We start from the raw sequence: 17,857 nt of genomic DNA on the forward strand, positions 1-17,857 counted from the left end.
TCAGACACATTACCTTAAGGTTTGGGTCCATGTGAAATGCACATTTATGTATTGAAAAGGCATCATTTTGTTTAGGTGGAGCAGGAGTAACTTTTAATGGACTTGTCCACCCTGAAAGAAAAGACTTGATATTGTGTGAATCATTTTAAAGCAACGATTTGTTAAACTAAATGAAAGCATATATAATATACATTTTTTATAACAAAACCATATATGCATGGAAAAAAAGTTCATTAAAACAAGATGTTCACTGTAATACTGTTAGTAAATTTCTCGAGGGAACTGGGCTTATTTAGTCTAGGGAAGAGGAGACTGAGAGGGTATTTAATAGTAGCCTTCAAATACCTGGAAGGGGGCGTGGGGGAGCAACAGTCTCAAGTTGCAGCAAGGGAAGTTTAGGTTAGATATTAGGAAGAATTTTCTTACTAGGACGGTAGTAAAACACTGGAACAAGTTACCCAGAGAGGTGGTGCAATTTCCATCCTTGGAGGTTTTCAAGACCCGGCTAGACAAAGCCTTGGCTGGGATGATATAGTTGGGGACATTCCTGAGGCGTTAGATTGATTAGATGGCCTCCTGAGGTCCCTTTCAACCCTAATTTTATGAGATTCTATGTTTATAATTTGTTGCATAATCACAATGAAAAAATTAACTCCTGTGATGGGATTGTTAAAAGTGGAGGTTTGGGTTTTGTTATAAATAGTTTTATTATAATGAGGTTGTACTGTAATCTATGTTATCTTGAAAGCCATAAAACTATATTCATTCACCCATTTCTAGAACCTCAGAGAGATTTACAGACAAATTAAAAATACATGGAGCTGATTTGGCCCTAATATCAGAATATGATGTGTTATCAATGAAAATAAAATTACCTTATTTAATGCATGCAAGAAAAATATCCCAATCAGTAATTATAATAAAATTGCACTAATACAACTGAAAAGAGTCATCACATGCCACATTGTTGAAACTACCTAGGTTCATGTACACTTATCAAATGAAAAATCATGCATTTCAATACACAGAGGATTGGGTTGTAAGCTGTGCACAGTGTCCATGCAGTAATACCTTTATGAAGCAGGCTTTTTGCTGATTCTGAGAGGTATACTTTTAAAAAAAGGTGTAGCTGGTAGGCAGCCACAGCACAGTTCTGTGTCTGTGCTGTGAGAATACTTCCCTCTCATACCATCTTTCAGCCTCATTATAGTTGCCCCTCTCGGCCACAGTCACACGAGCAGAGGTGTATGCTTGCAGCAGCGCAAATAATAGAGGAACAAATTTGTGCCACTACTTTGTGCTGCAGTGCATGCCCCTGCCTGTGCACTTTGCTGCAGGACACACTGTCTTGGCTGCTTCATGTGCTGTGTGGGGAGGAGGAGAGAATCTGCTGTGGAGCTCCTGCGCTGAGGCACACAGCACTCTAGCCAGCCACAAAGCAGTTGGCTGGGGCACAGTGTGCCTTGAGGTGGGGGAGGTCTGGGGGAACCCCCACACTGAGGCACACGGAGACAGGGGAGCAGCCAGCCCCGGCCTTTTTTGCACTGCTTTTCTCTTCTGGGTATTTTTTTTTTTTTTTTTACTACCAGGAAATCCCGGTGTCCAATTTTGCCCTGTCACTGCAAATTAGCACCATCGTGTGTGGTTTAATGTACATTTTGTGGCACCACAAAGAGATCTGCAGTGCCACAAATTCCACATGCCTGCATGTCTAGATCTATCCCTCACATTTGAAGGGATCAAATTTTCTCTCTGTACTCTTTTCTCTTGTCTCTGGCACAAATATCAAGGTAATCCAATGAATACAAAGCTTATTATAATATATTTAGTAACAAGACTATATGAACCACTGTATCTGGCAGTAGTTCAAGTCAGGTCTTCCCCAGAAACAACTAGTCCTTTGAATATGACTAGGGTTAATAAAACATCTTAAATCACAAGGCCAAGATTTTCAGAAAAGGAAATTAAACTACGCCTTCAGTATTTAGGCAGTTAAGTCACCATCCTGATTTTCAAAAGGTCTGAGTATCCAACCGCTGCCGCTGACCTCATTTTAGGCTGTTTTAAATAGTGGGTGCATCTACATTTGCAATCAGTGCACCTGAATAAACTCCGGTGCAGTTCATTCCTGAGTTTATTGCTCCTGGGTGCAGTGTTTACACATGTGCCTGCCACTGCAGCATGTTAAGCCAGGGTGGTGCAGCCCTGGCTGGCAGGGGGCGTGGGGAGTCAGTCTGCCTGCCTGGAGCTGCTCCTCTGACTCAACATGCTATGGAGGAGCTGGCTCGGGCATGAGGGTGATACAGTGCAGGACTAACCAGTAGGCAGCAACTGCACTGTAGCAGCCTTGTACCCCAGCCAGCCCCAGTCAGCATCTACATGTGCATTGTGGTGGAGTAAATAATTCCGCTGTAGAATACTACCTATGTTGGGCAGTACTAACCTACAGTAGAGTTAATTAGTTTGGTCTGGCCTAACGGATCCATACATGTAGACGGTAATGCTTTACTGCGGAGTTAATTAGGCAACTCCGCAGTAAGCGTCTCATGTAGATGCTCCCAGTTAATGTTTTTTCAAATGAATCACTGTCAATTAAAAGAAGCCTGTTGAGAAATGTCTCAAAAACAAGCAGATGTGGGTCACTTAAAAGTTTACAACTGCATCCTCAATTTGCCTCAGCCTTGTGTGAACTTAGAATGCTGCCTGGGATGATACAAGCCTAATACGCCCATTAAGAAGCTTTCTGATGTTGTTTGCATTCCTATAAAGCTGTATTAGTTGTGTATATACACAAGTACACGTGTTTTACTGCCCTCTACAGGCAAGAAGCAGACATGCACATGTATTATAAGTAGGTTCCTCCAGTGGTTATACAGTACTAAAACACTGTTCCATAGGCTCACTGATTAAAGGCCAAATGTTGCAGGAGTTATTCCTCATGCTGTATGTATAAAATAAATATGACAGCTGTTCTGCCTGCCTGTCTTATAAGGACACAGCTCTAATTTTACATTTGCTTTAATAATTGGACATATGAATTTTCAGGGACCTCTGCTCTATCACAGTACATTATAATTTGCTATGTTGACACCTGCATCCTGGTGCTGGAATAATTAATCTTCTAACTGTCCTTTCTCCTTCTGGTTTCAACAGAGAGATTCAGCATAGTCATATTAATTTTTGCCCTCGGGTCGAGTTTCTCAGCTTGCAATTTCCCCCGTAGCCTTGTTCATCCTGCAGGATTGAAGGCAGCATGCTCTGATTGCTCTTGTCAAGACTGGGAACTCGCTGGCTTGGTTTTATATCACTTTAACTACCAAGAACAAGTTGGCTTATTATTTGAAATTAGCCCCTCAACTCTTACACAAAGCAGGGATTTATGGCAATTATAAATTTGGGCGCATTTTAATTTGTCTTTTGGTTTCTGCGCCAGTATCCCTTGATGGTATACTTGGGTCACATTTTCAAGTTCTTAGGCACCAAGAGAAGTAAACATTTCCTATTTTTTTAAATATGAAAATTGAGATTTGTGCTTACTTGCATAAAACCAGGAGCAGAACCTTTATAAAAAACACCAAAATGACATGAGTTGTCAACACTGCATCCTCTCATTAAGACTATGCATTGTACATTAAAGGCATGACCTTATCCACTGGTGGTTAATGGGAGAGCTGGTGTTTATTTCAGTGGGAGCTGGACACTGCTACTGGCACACCCCCTTATTAGGCGGCTGTGATCCTAAGTTTAAACTTTATAACTTGTTTCAGCTCTTTGTCAAATTTGACTTGTGTAACAGAAAAATAAATATGTCCCACTACTCACTCACTCTTTTGTTTCTCTTTTCCTATGGAACCATTTGAAGATTAAACTCAGCCACTGAAACTGATTTCACAAAGAAACAAAATAAAAACAGTATCTTAAATTGCAAAGGTTGATTACAAATGAAGCCACGTGGAAGAAATGAGGCTGTTGAACATGCAAAGAATTTCTCCCCTACTTGGCAACGGTGAAAAGCTATCACACAATGAATATATATAACTTTGCAGACCATAAATTATCAAATCCCTGGAGGAAATACAATTGGTTTTACTGGTAATAGAGAGCCCTTGAGGGATTACTTTGATTTTTGCATGCAGCACTTTCTGGATGAGCTGGTTTAAGTACATGTGCTGCCAAAAACAGATTTTTGGTTAGTACGAGAAGGCAGTATTCTATTATTAGTTAACACTGTTTATATGCTGCAGAGATTGTGAACTATGTAAACTATGAGTCCTTGGGTAAGTAAACAGACAGGGGCTTGCTCTTTTTACTACAAATATTTTACTTGACTATTTTTTTTTGTTAACTCTGGTTGTCCCCTCTTCCCTTTCTTCTTGATGGCAAGATAAAACCTTTGACCAGGTAGGCATCTACATCACTGCATGGGACAGGATCGGTTGGAACTCCCAATCCAGCAGCTCCTGGATAAACAGGAGATGGGGAGACAGAATATTTGAAGCCTACCCCTCACCCAGATCAGCTTGGAGGGGAGGTCACTCTGGTAAATATTGTAAATAACATTATCACCTTCTCCCAAATTCCCAACCACCTTCATACTTGCAGCCAGGTCATCCCAGTTCCTGAGAAGCAGATCCAAAATAAAGGAACCCCTACTTGCTTCCTTTCTTTCAGTTTTCCAGAAAATTGTCCTCTAAAGCTGTTAAAAATGTGCTGGCCTTTTTTGCATTTTGCTATTTCAAGAAAATTAAAATTCTTTGTTTTTACTACTTCACAAATCTTAAGTATTCTTGTTATTTGCTAGGAAAATGCTTCATCTACTTGCTTACTGATTGAGTGGTTGATAGCAGGCCCCCACCATAATATCACCGCTCTTTTCGCCCTTCATTTTCAACCACATATGCTTAAAAATAATTTTTTTGGAGGGGGTGGGGGAGGGCTTGGACTAAATGAATCTATTTTTGACATATAGTGAAATGTCTGATCCCTTTTTCCTGGACCTAACTTCTAAAACAAGCTATCCCCTCAACATCAATATTCCACTTACGGGAATTATTCCACCATGTTTTTTTCCAGGTCATGATCCTCTGTACACTTGCATGTGGTAGTTTTCCTGCCATTCACCATAGAATCTAGTTTAAAGTTCTCCTTATCAGGTTAGCCAATGTCCAAAAACTCTTGTAAATAAAACCAGGCTTGCAAAGCTTTTGTCAAGCTTTCATGAAGAAATTGCTGTTGGAGTGGCTCTTTCCGGTGTCTTTCCTAAGATACTCCGAGTTTTGCCATTGATTTCAGTGGAACTAAGATTTAACCCTAAGATCTTAACTTGGGTCTTTCTGACATACCTGAAGAAAAGTATTTTATGGTACAGGTTTCCCTTGCTTTATACGGGTTCTGTATGTGGGAATTCACTCTTATGCGATCTTTTTATATAAAAAATTCATTATATGCAAGGTAAATTCACTCTTATGTGACTGGTGTGGTGGAAGCCTGCAGTCAGCTGCTTTGTGCGATGCATTGTGGGAGTGATGTGCACTAAAATATAGTCTCTTGTGTCGACCTGTACTCCTCGCTCGTTGTCTGCAACATGTGTTTCTGTAGTTGCCATCCCCATTATAGCAACATTCACCACCATCCTATGCTTCTGTACACTGTCTGCTGTTGGTGACTATCAAAACTGCCTTGTAAAACTGGTAGAAATGGGTCCGGGGGTCAGTACAGTTGAGGTCTTGGAACATATCCCTATTTATTACATTGTAAATTGGGCTCCCTTTATGCAAATTTGAGTTAATGCGACGTTTTCCAGGAACGCGTGTACAGCATAAAGCGAGGGAAACCTGTATGTGCCTGAATCTTGGATTTATCTGCCATTTCAGATCACTGTAAATTAGACAATGACTTGGTCACAGTTTCATATTTCCTTTCTATGTCCCTTTTCAGCCATCTCTAGCTCAGATCCTCCATCCCCTCATTTTCTTTTCCAGAAACCAGCATAAAAGCTGTTTACCTCTGGCAATTTGTGCTACTTTGCCATAAAAGCCAGAAATATATGTAAAAACAAAACATGGAATCAGAGAAAATATTAAAAGAATAGAATTTGAGAAACTGAGTGCGAGTGATAGAGGTTGAACAAAGAAAAGATTGATAGACTGGTTAAGGTTATACTTCATTTACTAATTTATTTGTGGCTTTAAAAATTTACTTTTAGGACTATAGTAGGCTTCATTTTTTTATTTAAAGTAAAAAAAAATTAAATAATATGACAAGGTAACCAGTATTATTGCTAAAATTTGTGGGACTGAAGGACTTTCTCAGATGACTGATTTGAATAAAACACAATTAATTTACAGTGGTGACAATGGTATTTTTGCATTGTAAAAAAGTTCTTTATAGTTATGAATATTAGTGAAGTCTACACTAAAGATCATATGGATCTTCTTGTCCTTCAGAAATTTTGTAATAGTATGCCCAAGGATCTTCTAAAATTTTGTTCAGGTTTCTAAGAGCATTAAGGAAATTATTTTTGGATTCTGTTAAACTTTAAAAAAAAGGTTTTGCTGTACTGCTTAATGATAGTGATTCATTTTGTTTTTAGAACTACCCCATGGAAGCGTTTTATAGTTCAGTTCTTTCAACAGATTATGGTTTGAAGGATTAAGCCGGTCTGATCATGTTCCCATTAAAGCCAATGAGTTTTGTTGCCAACTTTAAGGGGAGTAGAATCAGGCCCCAATGGGCAAGTGAGCTCCATGTATCAGTTCTTGAATACTATTGATATTTTGTTGTATATATAACTACACAGCATGTATTTGGACCAAGGCACCATGACAGTTCTAGAGGAATTCCACTCTACGATCCACATTATTGCCAAGTTGTGCTCTGGTTGAAGTGACTTTAGCTTTGTGGCATACAATGTCAAAAGATACATCAGTGTTTAGGGTTGCTACTCTTCAAACTGATAAGCTATACCAGCTCACAGTATGATAAGATTCTCATTTTGATTACTGTAATTACCTTTTAAGAGATTATGGTTTATTTTATATTAATTAATTTCAAATTCTTTTGCTTTGCCTTTGTAAGCTATAATTTCCTATTTGGCACCTGGATGCTGCTCTTGGGACAATTAATTATCTAACTGTTCTGTTTTTTTTCCCTGTGGTTGGTTTCAATGTAAATATCAAATGCAAACGTATTATATTAAGGCCATAATTTGTAGGTTCTGTGGGGCAAGGAATGTCTTTGTGCCTCGTGGAGCCCAAGATGCGATTAACAAGTAATAATAACAACTTGCTTTACCTCCAAGTCGTGCCCTGATCACAGCATCTGACACTTTCCTGGAATTCCAACGTCTGTCCTGGTTCATTTCCTCTAACAAAATCATATGCCTTCTGTGTGCAGCCTGTGGGGTTTTTTCTGGAGCAGGAACCCGCTGATGAGGTTTTACATCACTGTAATCCACCAGTGAATCAATGGTTCTGCCACAGTTTGGCTGCAAAAGAGCATTAGCTCCTGCACTTATGAATCCCGAGCAGGGGTCAACCAAAGGCACATTGTCCCGGTGTGGGAATAAAGGATAGTCCGGCCCACCTGCTGGAGTATAAGGATTGAATTTAAGAAAAGATTTACTGTCTTTCTGCTGGAAGCTGTCAAAATCATGTCTGTCATCAGGTCCTCTCACAGAAGGCATGTACATTTTCCGTAACAGATTTTGATACTGCTGGCGATCCATCTTGTGAACTGGTTTGACTGACTGATTGACTGTTTTCAAGCCACTAATCTGCCTTTCAGCCCCCTGGGAAACCATGGTCATTCTCTTTACCTCCTTAGATGAGAGTAAATTAAAGGATCGACTTTATCTTACTTCACAGACTTTCTGAAATCCTGTTCAATAAAGCACAGCAAATAGGACTGCATCCACCAAAAAACACTTCAGATAAACCCTAAAAGCCAAAACACTAGTTTAAAAGGTGAGTTCTTTACTGGAAAAGAGCAAGAAAGGAAGCCAGAGAAAGAATTAAACTGTCCGATGAGCAAAGAGTCTTTTTGTTGCTTGGCAACAGTGGAACATTAACACACAATGCAACTTGTAACTGTGTAATCATCATAACCTGATACCTAGAGGAAACAATCAGCATCTTGAAAATGAGAGCACAGCTACTTACTCCATAATATGCTTTCAGATTACCCAAAAACAAATTAGGATTTTTATATATAAAGTACCTACACACCTGAAATTTAGACAAGAAGTGACAGGAATAGACGCATAAATTGTTTTAAGTGATACAAGGTTTATTAAACAAATAGAAAAAAATAAAAATCAGAGATTAATAATATTATTTACAGTTAATAAGCCATATTGACCATAAATATTAAAAATTCCCACCCTGCAAAATATGAGTGCTTATCTCTAGACTTTTACTAGTTGTTTTTAACTCAATTTAAAAGAAAGAAGGGTAAGTTGCCCTGGTTTAGCTTTTACTTACCACAAGATAGCTGTGGACCTAGGGACAGTTACCACAGAACAGCTGAAGTTAGAAATCCAGCTATCCTTTGGTTTACAATGGTTTCACACAGTCGTAAGTTCACTGAACTCAGTTACTCTTAGCACTGATGTGAAATCACAATCAGAAACAAGTGGTCTGATCTAATCAAAAAAAACCTTTTTTCTGAAATTCACATTCTTAATGAACCCATGGGAGAAGATCTACTATGGGAAAAAGAAAATCTAATGTAAACTTTCTTTCTTTGCTGGTATGGATTTAGTCCATGGTTGGGTGCCTGTAAAGGCAATTTTGAGAGCTTTTATAGAAAAGCAGTGAAAAAACAGAAATTGGTGAAAAAAACAGAAATCTTTCTGACACACCTTACATTCACTTTGTATCTACCAACATTTTTGTTCCTTCAGGTTATGGAGCAAATGTTCTTAAAATGTGATTCTTCTCTGTAATATGACATTTAAAATGCCACATTTGTTGTGTCTCAATGATTTCCATATGATATGCATCCAAGTTTTAATTAGAAAACAAGCTTTTCTAGCTTCCAGAGTTGCAAATTAGAATTTTCTAAGGTGTAAATGGTTAGAACTTAATAACCAATACTGCTGATAATGCACAAAAAAGATGAGAATGCACAGCTCTATCAAGCCCCAATATTCTTGCATTGGCTCTTTAAAATGTAGAAAAGAGTAAAAATATGTTTACCTTTGGACTTCTGAGACAAACCTTTGGCCTGACGATGCACAAGCAGCTTATCCGTTAAGTAACAAGGGGCCTTTTTGTACCATTGCTTTTCAAAACACAGCTACACTAAATTAGACCAGCGGCTCTCAACTTTTTTAGATGCAACATGCCCCTTGTTAGACTCAAAGCACCTTTTGGAAAATACCAACTTTTAGCTTTCACTTCTTTTTTTGATTACAGGTCACTGTGGGTGAAGATAGAGTAGCTGGGAACAACACTTCCTCAGCTGCTGAAGGATTGATCCCAACTGGTTTGGGCCCTGTGGAACAGTCACGTAACTGCAACATGATCTGCCCAAAACCAGTCAGAGATAATCCTTGATGGAAGAGGTTTCTCTCTAAGCTGCTCAGAGGGCCCTTAACACATTTCCCTGCCCTAATGTGTGGATACTCCTGTTTTAAGGGCCCTTAACACATATTTACATTAATGTATAATACTCTAAGTGATGGTTCCTAATGGTAAAGTGTTTTAGAAAAAGGAACTAACATATCATTAACATATATAGTACATTAATATAACCAATATTAATGATATAGTGTTTTGATATTTTTTTTCTATACTTTCTTCTCTGTTGATCTTTTCACTTACTATTAAATTTCTGTAGCTTCTTTGACATATTCCCAAATGCCTTGCAGAATTACAATACCTTGTCCTTCATCATTGTAGTGTTATGTTCTTTTCAAATGGCAGCTGGAGACAAAAACCATAAATTTCTGAAAAGCAGAAACAAGAATGCTTACAATAATCCTTCACATATTTTCTTTTTTTCAGAAAGTTTGCAAGGAAAAGTCTTGTTTGACTTGAACTAGAATGACTAATTTTAAATGCTGTTTCTTTCAGACTTGTGCAATTCTCATGAAATTTGATTATTGCTACTTTAATATAGAATGTAGACAAGTTAAAATAACTTGATAAAGTCTGATTTTAGGCCCAGTACCCCTCACTCCTGACCTGCTGCCCCGTATGTGGGACACAGGGGGAACTCTGCCAGCCTGCAAGAGTAAAGCCCTGATTGCCAATGATTTTTTTTCTTTAAAGAAGAATCTATTTTTAAAGTTTGTTGACCCATTTTTTTAAGTGTGTTTGTGACCCGTTCATATATTCTTGTGACCCATTTTTGGGTTGTGACCTACTGTTTGAGAAACACCCATCTAGGGCACAGCAGACAAATGCAGGGTCCAATGATGATATAGGAGATTTTGCTTTGATCTGAAAGGGAAGAGCAGAGCCCTGGGCTCCGGGCACGTTAGGAAAAGACTCTGGCTTCCTTTTAAGGGGGAAAAAAAACCTTATAGACGGTCATGCAGGTGTACAGCAGCCCTTGCACCCCACTCTGCAAACTCCTAAGTGCCCGGGGAAGGTGGGACTGCCTGCCAGGGTCCTTTCTCTTGCTGCCCTCCCTCCCAACACCCCTAAGCTGGAGCGGTGGGAGAAGGGCGCTCCCAGAAGAAGCAAACTCCACTCAGGCGGGGAGCCGGGGCGCAACCAATCCGGGACCCGCCGGGCCCAGCCGAGTGCGCATGCGCAACATCCCCACCAGCACTTCAGCACGCGCCGGCAGGCGACGCAGCCTCGCCCCATCACCATGGCGACACCGGCTGTCGAGGTTCGAGGCCGCTAACGAACCTGCAGGGCGGCGCGCCATGTCGCACCAGGCGGGCAGGAGGCGGGGCCGGGGGGCGCTTGCCGCTCCCTTCTCAGCAGTCCGCGTCGCCGCACTCCTCCTCCTGCTGCAGGCCGCGCCAGCAGGTAGCGGCCTCTCCTTTCCCCTCCCCTCCCTTCGCCGGGGCGGGGTCGGGGCACTGGGCGGCGCCGGCGCTGCTGCTGCCCTCGGGTGGTGGTGACGTCGCCATCGCCCCCCGTTTGGGGCGGGGTCCGGCTGCAGGAGCCCGGGGGGGTGGTGGGTCTGTTTTCCAGGAGAAGGGTCTGCCCTGCCCCGCTCCCTCATCCAAGGCAGGGCAGCGCAGTTCTGAGCTGTTCCTGACTTGGGAATTGATCACAGGGTTATTGAATCCAAGGTGTGATCCTCAGATCCCCCCTCCCCCTCCAGACACTCGGATGACATTAGGAGTGCCAGGCCGGCTCTAGCCTGGATCCATTTCCTTCTAAAGCTAAGGAAACACTTCCATTTTAATAGACGTCTTATTCCTTCCCTGCTCTTTGATTCATAACAAGGCTTTTTTGGGAGCCGAGTGAATACTGAAAGGATGAGTTTCTGCCCTCCCAAGTGAAACTGGAAAGCTATATGTGGTCATTCAGTTGCTAAAATGGTACCCCTTAGCTGCATCTACCCGAGACTAGTAGTTCATTACTATTGCACAGCAGCATCACATGGCAGGAAGCATGACATAATGTTACTGCACAGTAGTAACCAGCTGCTGCACAGTCTGCATTACCACAAAGACATGTGGGGACACCACTGGGCACACTTGCGCAGTCCTTTAGTAATTATGTATGCAAGTACTAAATGACCGTGCAGTAACAACTGCGTGATCAGCATCTCATGTACAGTCCACACTGTCTTTTTTGAACTGGGAGTCATCTTTAAAAATGCCTCAATTACATTTGTTCTGTTTGAGGCATTGGGGAGAGGGGAGGGAAGAGTAGTCTTTCATTAAAAGTGATGGCAGCTGGAACAGTGGCTTTGTTGTAGTGTCATGCAATGTACTCTAACTTTGTCTATGAACTGCATTAGCAGTGGGTTTAATAGTCAGAAGAGAAAGGTCAAGGCATAATTTAAAAAAAATTGGTAATTATTTTACCATTGTTAAACTGTTATAAATGCAGTTTTAAAAGCTGCAATCCAGCTTCCAATCTTCCCTCTTCCCCCACAGGCTTTTTATATTTCTAGCGATAAGAGTTCTATGACAAAATCTTAGCTGAGCAGTTTCCCTCATCAGGCAGCTTACAAATGTCAATTGTAATTTAAATATCTGAAAACAAAGGAAATACTTAAATGTAAGTTTGATTAAGTGAAACAAAGTCTGTTAAGTCAGCAGCCTTGTTTTTGTACAATTCTTGGCTGCAGATATCTCTTTGCAGTAATTATTTCAGAATTTAATTACTTAAGAACAGCAGCAGTTACCATAAGAACTCAATCTGGTCTTATGCCAACATTTCCCATCATTTATAGAACAGTCTTTGCTATGTACATTCATTTAAATTATGCCAGATGAACAGTGTAGCAATACATTATTTTATTAGCTAATACATTGATTAATTATTTAAAGCTCATTGTAAAGCCTGTTTCCTAGCAATAACATTTTCAGAACAATTTCTTTTGGTGAAATATTTTAAAGATGATTAAATTTGCTATTTTAATCTTCATTCTGAGACTCAAATTAATGAAAAATTTTAAATAAATTTGTCAGGTTTACATTATGTAACTGGTTTTTAATCATTGTACTCTTTTTGGTCTTTTAAACACAGTTGTGGTCTCTTTGGAGAGCATGCATATCATTGTCCCTGTTCCTTGGAAAAGGCCATCACTGATTTGGGACAGATTAAATCTGGACAAGAGATGTAGTTCATCCTGCATTCATTACATTTCATTCTTTCAGCTCTCTGGGGATTCCCTCTTCAGTGACTGTTTGACCCATCCAGTTAATATGAACTGGGATGGATTTTTCCTTGGTGATACAAAATCCACCAATCCCAAAGCTGCACAGACAGCAACTGTCAGCAGCACTGTAACTCTGGTGTCTTTGAGGCAGAGAGGGTATGGAGGAAGTGTTGTGAAGGTGTGCAGTCTCCATGCACCCTGTTCTGCAAAGTATGAGCAGGGAATCTGTAAGATACTTCCTTTTAGGAATCAAATTTCCAACTCCAGAGAAGAACTCAAAAACAGGTCTATAAACCTCTGGCATGTATTTTTGTGTAATATTTACACCTATGCAAAATATCAGAAAGTTTTAAGTCTACCAGAGGAGAATGCTGGCATATTCTACTGGGTCAGAACCTTAATCCCACATTAGCAGGTTTATCAGGTTGAAACAGTTTTGCTAAATTGTATTGCTTTCTCCATATGCAGTTGTTAGAACATAATGGCTTCTGTGTGGGTAGGATCAGTAGCTCTGCTTATGACACATTCCCCTTTTGAAAAGGTGCTGCATATACCTTTTTTAAATAACATTGTATGCAAAGCAGTAAAGAATCTGGACCTGTGTGTTTCTGTTGTATGGGAGATATCCCAAAGGTTTTATAAGGCAACTACACTCCTTTATAAATTGTTTCTGAACTTCCACTTCATATTTTAAGAAGAGATAAAATTTAAAAACATCTCTGTCTTTCAGGAGTTACACTGGTGAGGAAGAGATACTAATAAGCAATTCAAAGATAAAAATGACAGATTTTGAATCCTCTCCTACTTTACCTTCTTTGCCCTTTTTGTAGTACTTCATGACCTTGTTACTTCTGTTTCATACTTTCTGTAATTAAATTTAACACACGGTCTGTTCAGAACAAAGTTAGAGTAGAAAGAGGATTGTGTGCTAGAGACTAGTATAAAAAGGGTCCCTGGGTGCACAGATGTTAGAAGGTGTGAAGAGGAATTCAAGTAAACTAGGATTCCTGAAAAAACCTGGGGACAAAACTTTAAAACAAATATGGCTCAGATGTTGTCAAAAGAGGCATGCAATATGTGAGGCTAGGCTTCACAAATAGGCACAATCACATACTTGGACTTTAAAATGACTAAGCTGTACTGCAGACAACTGAAGGAACAAAAGCTCAGGTTAATTTTTAAATTACAGCATGTGGTTTCATAGTGGTTCTTTTGATCTAGATTTTCTGTCTTTGAGCTAGAACAGAAAATAATTGTAGAAATTGTGTGCGTCCTCGTATCTCCTTGCAGTAAGCTACTACCAATACCTACTTTCTTCAGTTCTTTTTCTATTAGTGGTTCAAGAGCTCCATCTCTGGGTTAAAGATATTATAGAAATATTTTTTCCACCAGCTTTAATGTTGAAGCAGTTTAGAAGTGTTTCATTGTTAATATAGTGTATTAGGTTTCAGGTTTTCCATTTCTATTGCTTTATCATTTTATCAATACATGTTAAAACTTTCATTGTATGACTTTTAGTAGCTTTTGACAGATACGTAAGACTTACCCCTCACTGTGATCATAGCAATATATTGCTCTCAGTATTTTTTTATCTTAAGTTTTTACTTTTTATTTAGGGCACTTAAATCAACATGGCACCCTATAAAACATTAGGGAGGAAACAAAGAGGTCCTTTGGATCATCAGGTCCAGTCCTATACTTTCACAGGCAATTAAATTACCCAAGGAATCCCCAAAATGGTCATTTCAAAGTTTAAACACACAATTAGAATACCAGAAACACACAGAATGTCCTATAACATTCAGTAGGTAGAAGTGGAAATCACAGTACTATTACTGTAATTACATGGAAATCATTGGCTAATATACGCTCAGAAGATCCTAGGAAAAGCACCATGCCCTGTCCTACCAAGGAAGGTAACTACTGGCCCACAAACACACTGCACTTGCCAACCTGATCTAGGGGAGGGGAAAAGTACTTCTTGACCCCAGTGGGTGATTGGATCCTCCAATTTTTTGGGTACCAGCAGGATCATTGCTGGAGCCTTAGGTGTGACTGATGTCTGAATGCTTCAGAGGAAGGTGATGGCCAGACACCACCCTCAGAAGTCAGCTGCATTTGTGGTGGCCAACAAAAGCCATGAAGCATAGGTCACTGGACTTCTACCATGTTCCATAATATCAAGTTCAAGTTTCAAGTGACTCAGGTTTTTTGCTGCCACTGTTTGGCTTAGAAGACCAAACTTCATTCCTCTGACAGAGAGAAATCCTATTTTAATTTCCCATTTAAAATTCACCCTTAACCATTTTAGTCATTTGATCCTATGCTGATGCCTTTCAGCTTAAAAAATGTCTTCACCTCACCTAATATTAAACTACAGATATACTTGTAAACAATAAGTGAAACTGTCTTTTGCTAAACCAAACAAAACAAGCTCCTTTAAACTTCTTTGATAAGGAAAGGTCTTCAGTTCCCTTAACCATAGTAGTGGCATTTCTTTGAACCCTGTCCAGTTTAAGTTCACTGTTATGGAACATTGGTGACCACAACTGGCCACAGTATTTTAAAGGAGGTCTTATAATGTCTTATACAATGGTACCAAATACCTCCTTGTCACTACAGAATGTACTCTGCCTATTATACCTTTTGATTGCATTTGTCTTTCATTACACTGTCAACTCAGAACATCCTGTGAATGACAAATACACGTAGGTGCCTCTTTCTCAGTTATCGCCAGTCTGTGCACCCAATCTTAAAGCCGAAGTTCCAAGTGTATTATTTTGGACTTCCTACTGATAAACTTCATACCATATTAATGCTCCATTCCTCAAGATGATCTAATTTTTCCTGGGCGTGTTTACACAAGATGTAGAGTAGGCTACACAAGACTGCAGTCGACTAATTAGCTCCATATTAAATGCCTCATGTTAGGCCAGAGGAAACTAACCCTGCAGAAGGGTAGTACTTGTGTTTACAAGTACTGCCCTGCTGCAGAGTGTTTTGTTTTTGTTTTGTTTTACTCTGCAGCAGTGCACATGTCGATGCAGGTGCGGCTGGCTGGGGCACGAGGGTGCTTCAATGAAGGGGACTGCCAGCTGGCTAGCCTTACTTCGGAGCAATATTGCACTCTGGCCAGCCCATCTGCAGCATGCTGAGCTGGGTTGGAGCAGCCTTGTGCTGGCAGGCTGACCCTCTGGACCCCCTGCCAGCTGGGGCTGCTCCAAACTGGCTCAATGTGCTGCAGTTCAGAGCACGCATGTAAACGTAGCGCCCGGTAGTAAACCCTGGTTCAATAAGCACTGGAGTTTATTGCATTTCATTAATATACATGCAATGGATGTGTGACCCCTGTATAATAATTTGGTCCTCTTCTGTATACCTTATACAGCCTAGTGTTATCTGCATATTTCATGAGGACACATGTAGTTCCAAAATAGTTCAAGGACCAAAGTCTTACTGTCCTGTCTGGATTACGCTTTATATATCAGAGGTAAAAAGAATTAAAAAAAAAAAAATCTGTGTAGTCTCTGGGTGGGAATTTCAGTTGATATAAATTGGCATAATTTCACTGAGGTCAAAACATCTGCTGATAAGCACCAACTTTGAATCTGGTTCTTTTCTGTTACTCCCAAATTTTAATGAAAAATATTGAATCAAGACTGTTTGTTATTTACTACGTGACGATGTCTTGTCTGTTCATACAGTTCCGCTATTGTTACTTGCCTGTAATTATCTTGCCACTGTGTCACTGCAGGGTCTTAGTCACCCCCAAATCTTGATAGCTAGACTATGAAGTAAAGAAGTATTATTAGCTTTATTAAATAGACCAGAATCTGAAGAAGAACGATGATCATTCAAGTCCTATTTCATACTTACATGCCAAACCAGCAAGTATTCAGCTATGTAACAGCAATTTTTTGTCACTTACACAGTTTAAATTCTATTTTAATCTGTGTTGGAATAGAATTGTCCTGTGTGTCTGCTGGAAGTAAAGTGGAGTAGTAGCATAGGGGAATTTATCCAGGGAATGGGAAATCTAGATTCAAGGCTATCCTCATCCAAGGGAGGTTTGAACTTGCATCTCGAGTTTCCTAGTCAAATGCTGTAGCCATCAGGCCATGGACTACACATTACCCAAGTCACTCTCCAGCACTTCTCTTGAAGCTGGCCCACTATATCTTGCCTTACTATTGATTGGCTAAAAGGGATAAACAGAAGTGGAATATTGGGACATAGGCCAGGACCTAGGTTGCCCTTCTTGTATGGAGCAGCAAACATTTTAATAATCCACATTCCCTCTGGCTTGTTTTACTTCATCTCACTCCAGTGGGCCAGCTTCAAAAGGAGAGTTGTAGATTAGGGGTAATACCTAGCTTGTGGTCAGGTGTTTAAAGCATTTTGTTGGGAAGTGGGAGATAACAGGTTCAAATTTCTTTTGGGTCAGTTGGGGCTACAAACTGCATTTCTTGCTCTCTGAGCTAGTTTCTCAGCTTATTGAGTTAAAAGGTGGAAGAGTGTTTTGCTGCCTTCTAAACCCCAGGTTTATCTGCAACTAAAATTTCCAGGATTTACAAAGCATTTCACATTCCCTGGGTGATTCTTTTTCATACAAGGACATATGCAGCCATAGTGTAGCCTACTGAGTAGATTCAGAAGGGAAATGCATGATAGGCATAAATTAAACAGAGTATGAGTGTTAAAAATTGTTGCTAGATAAATGCCACTTAAGTGTGGTAAAAGTGAAATTGAATTTATCCCAAAGTGACTTGCCTACTGTCACAGGAAATCTAAGGTAAAGATGGGAAATAAACTCATGTCTCATTTCTCAGACAGGTGCCTCAATACCATGACCATTTTCCTTCATCAGTACTTCTACTTTACAAGTATTGTGGCCAAATTATACAGTACAGATTGGTATATGTTATAGTGTTGCATATTTAAACTGTTTTAATGTTGGCTCTTAATGGTAAACTGTTAGAAAAAGGAACCAACATCACACACACACACACACACACACACACACACACACACACACACACACACAAACACAAAAACAAAA

The 17,857-nt window shown here is 39.9% G+C and overlaps 2 protein-coding genes across 7 annotated transcripts in view; one reads left to right on the top strand and one right to left on the bottom strand.

Annotated features, from left to right (window-relative positions):
* The window catches only part of CUNH7orf72 (chromosome unknown C7orf72 homolog), a 45,094-nt gene extending 37,293 nt beyond the window's left edge, over positions 1-7,801 (bottom strand). Inside the window, exons 1-2 of the mRNA XM_019518378.1 lie at positions 7,294-7,801; positions 14-111 (exon numbers count right to left, since the gene is read on the bottom strand). Of these exons, the coding sequence (XP_019373923.1) occupies positions 14-111; positions 7,294-7,801 (606 nt within the window). The remainder of the gene's footprint in view (positions 1-13; positions 112-7,293) is intronic.
* Positions 7,802-10,827: 3,026 nt separating this feature from the next.
* ZPBP (zona pellucida binding protein) overlaps positions 10,828-17,857 on the top strand; it is a 58,171-nt gene continuing 51,141 nt past the window's right edge. For 4 of the 6 annotated variants that reach the window (XM_019520849.1, XM_019520865.1, XM_019520874.1 and 1 more), the window contains exon 1: positions 12,613-13,025. In XM_019520849.1, coding sequence (XP_019376394.1) covers positions 12,686-13,025 — 340 coding nt within the window. In that variant the 5' untranslated portion in view covers positions 12,613-12,685. Of the gene's footprint in view, positions 10,986-12,612; positions 13,026-13,048; positions 13,103-17,857 lie in introns of those variants that run through there. The other 2 variants (XM_019520882.1, XM_019520892.1) reach the window with 2 other exon arrangements.

The sequence above is a fragment of the Gavialis gangeticus genome, unplaced genomic scaffold, assembly GCF_001723915.1.
Source record: "Gavialis gangeticus isolate Ggan-Ray unplaced genomic scaffold, GavGan_comp1, whole genome shotgun sequence".
Classification (NCBI taxonomy): Eukaryota; Metazoa; Chordata; order Crocodylia; family Gavialidae; genus Gavialis; species Gavialis gangeticus.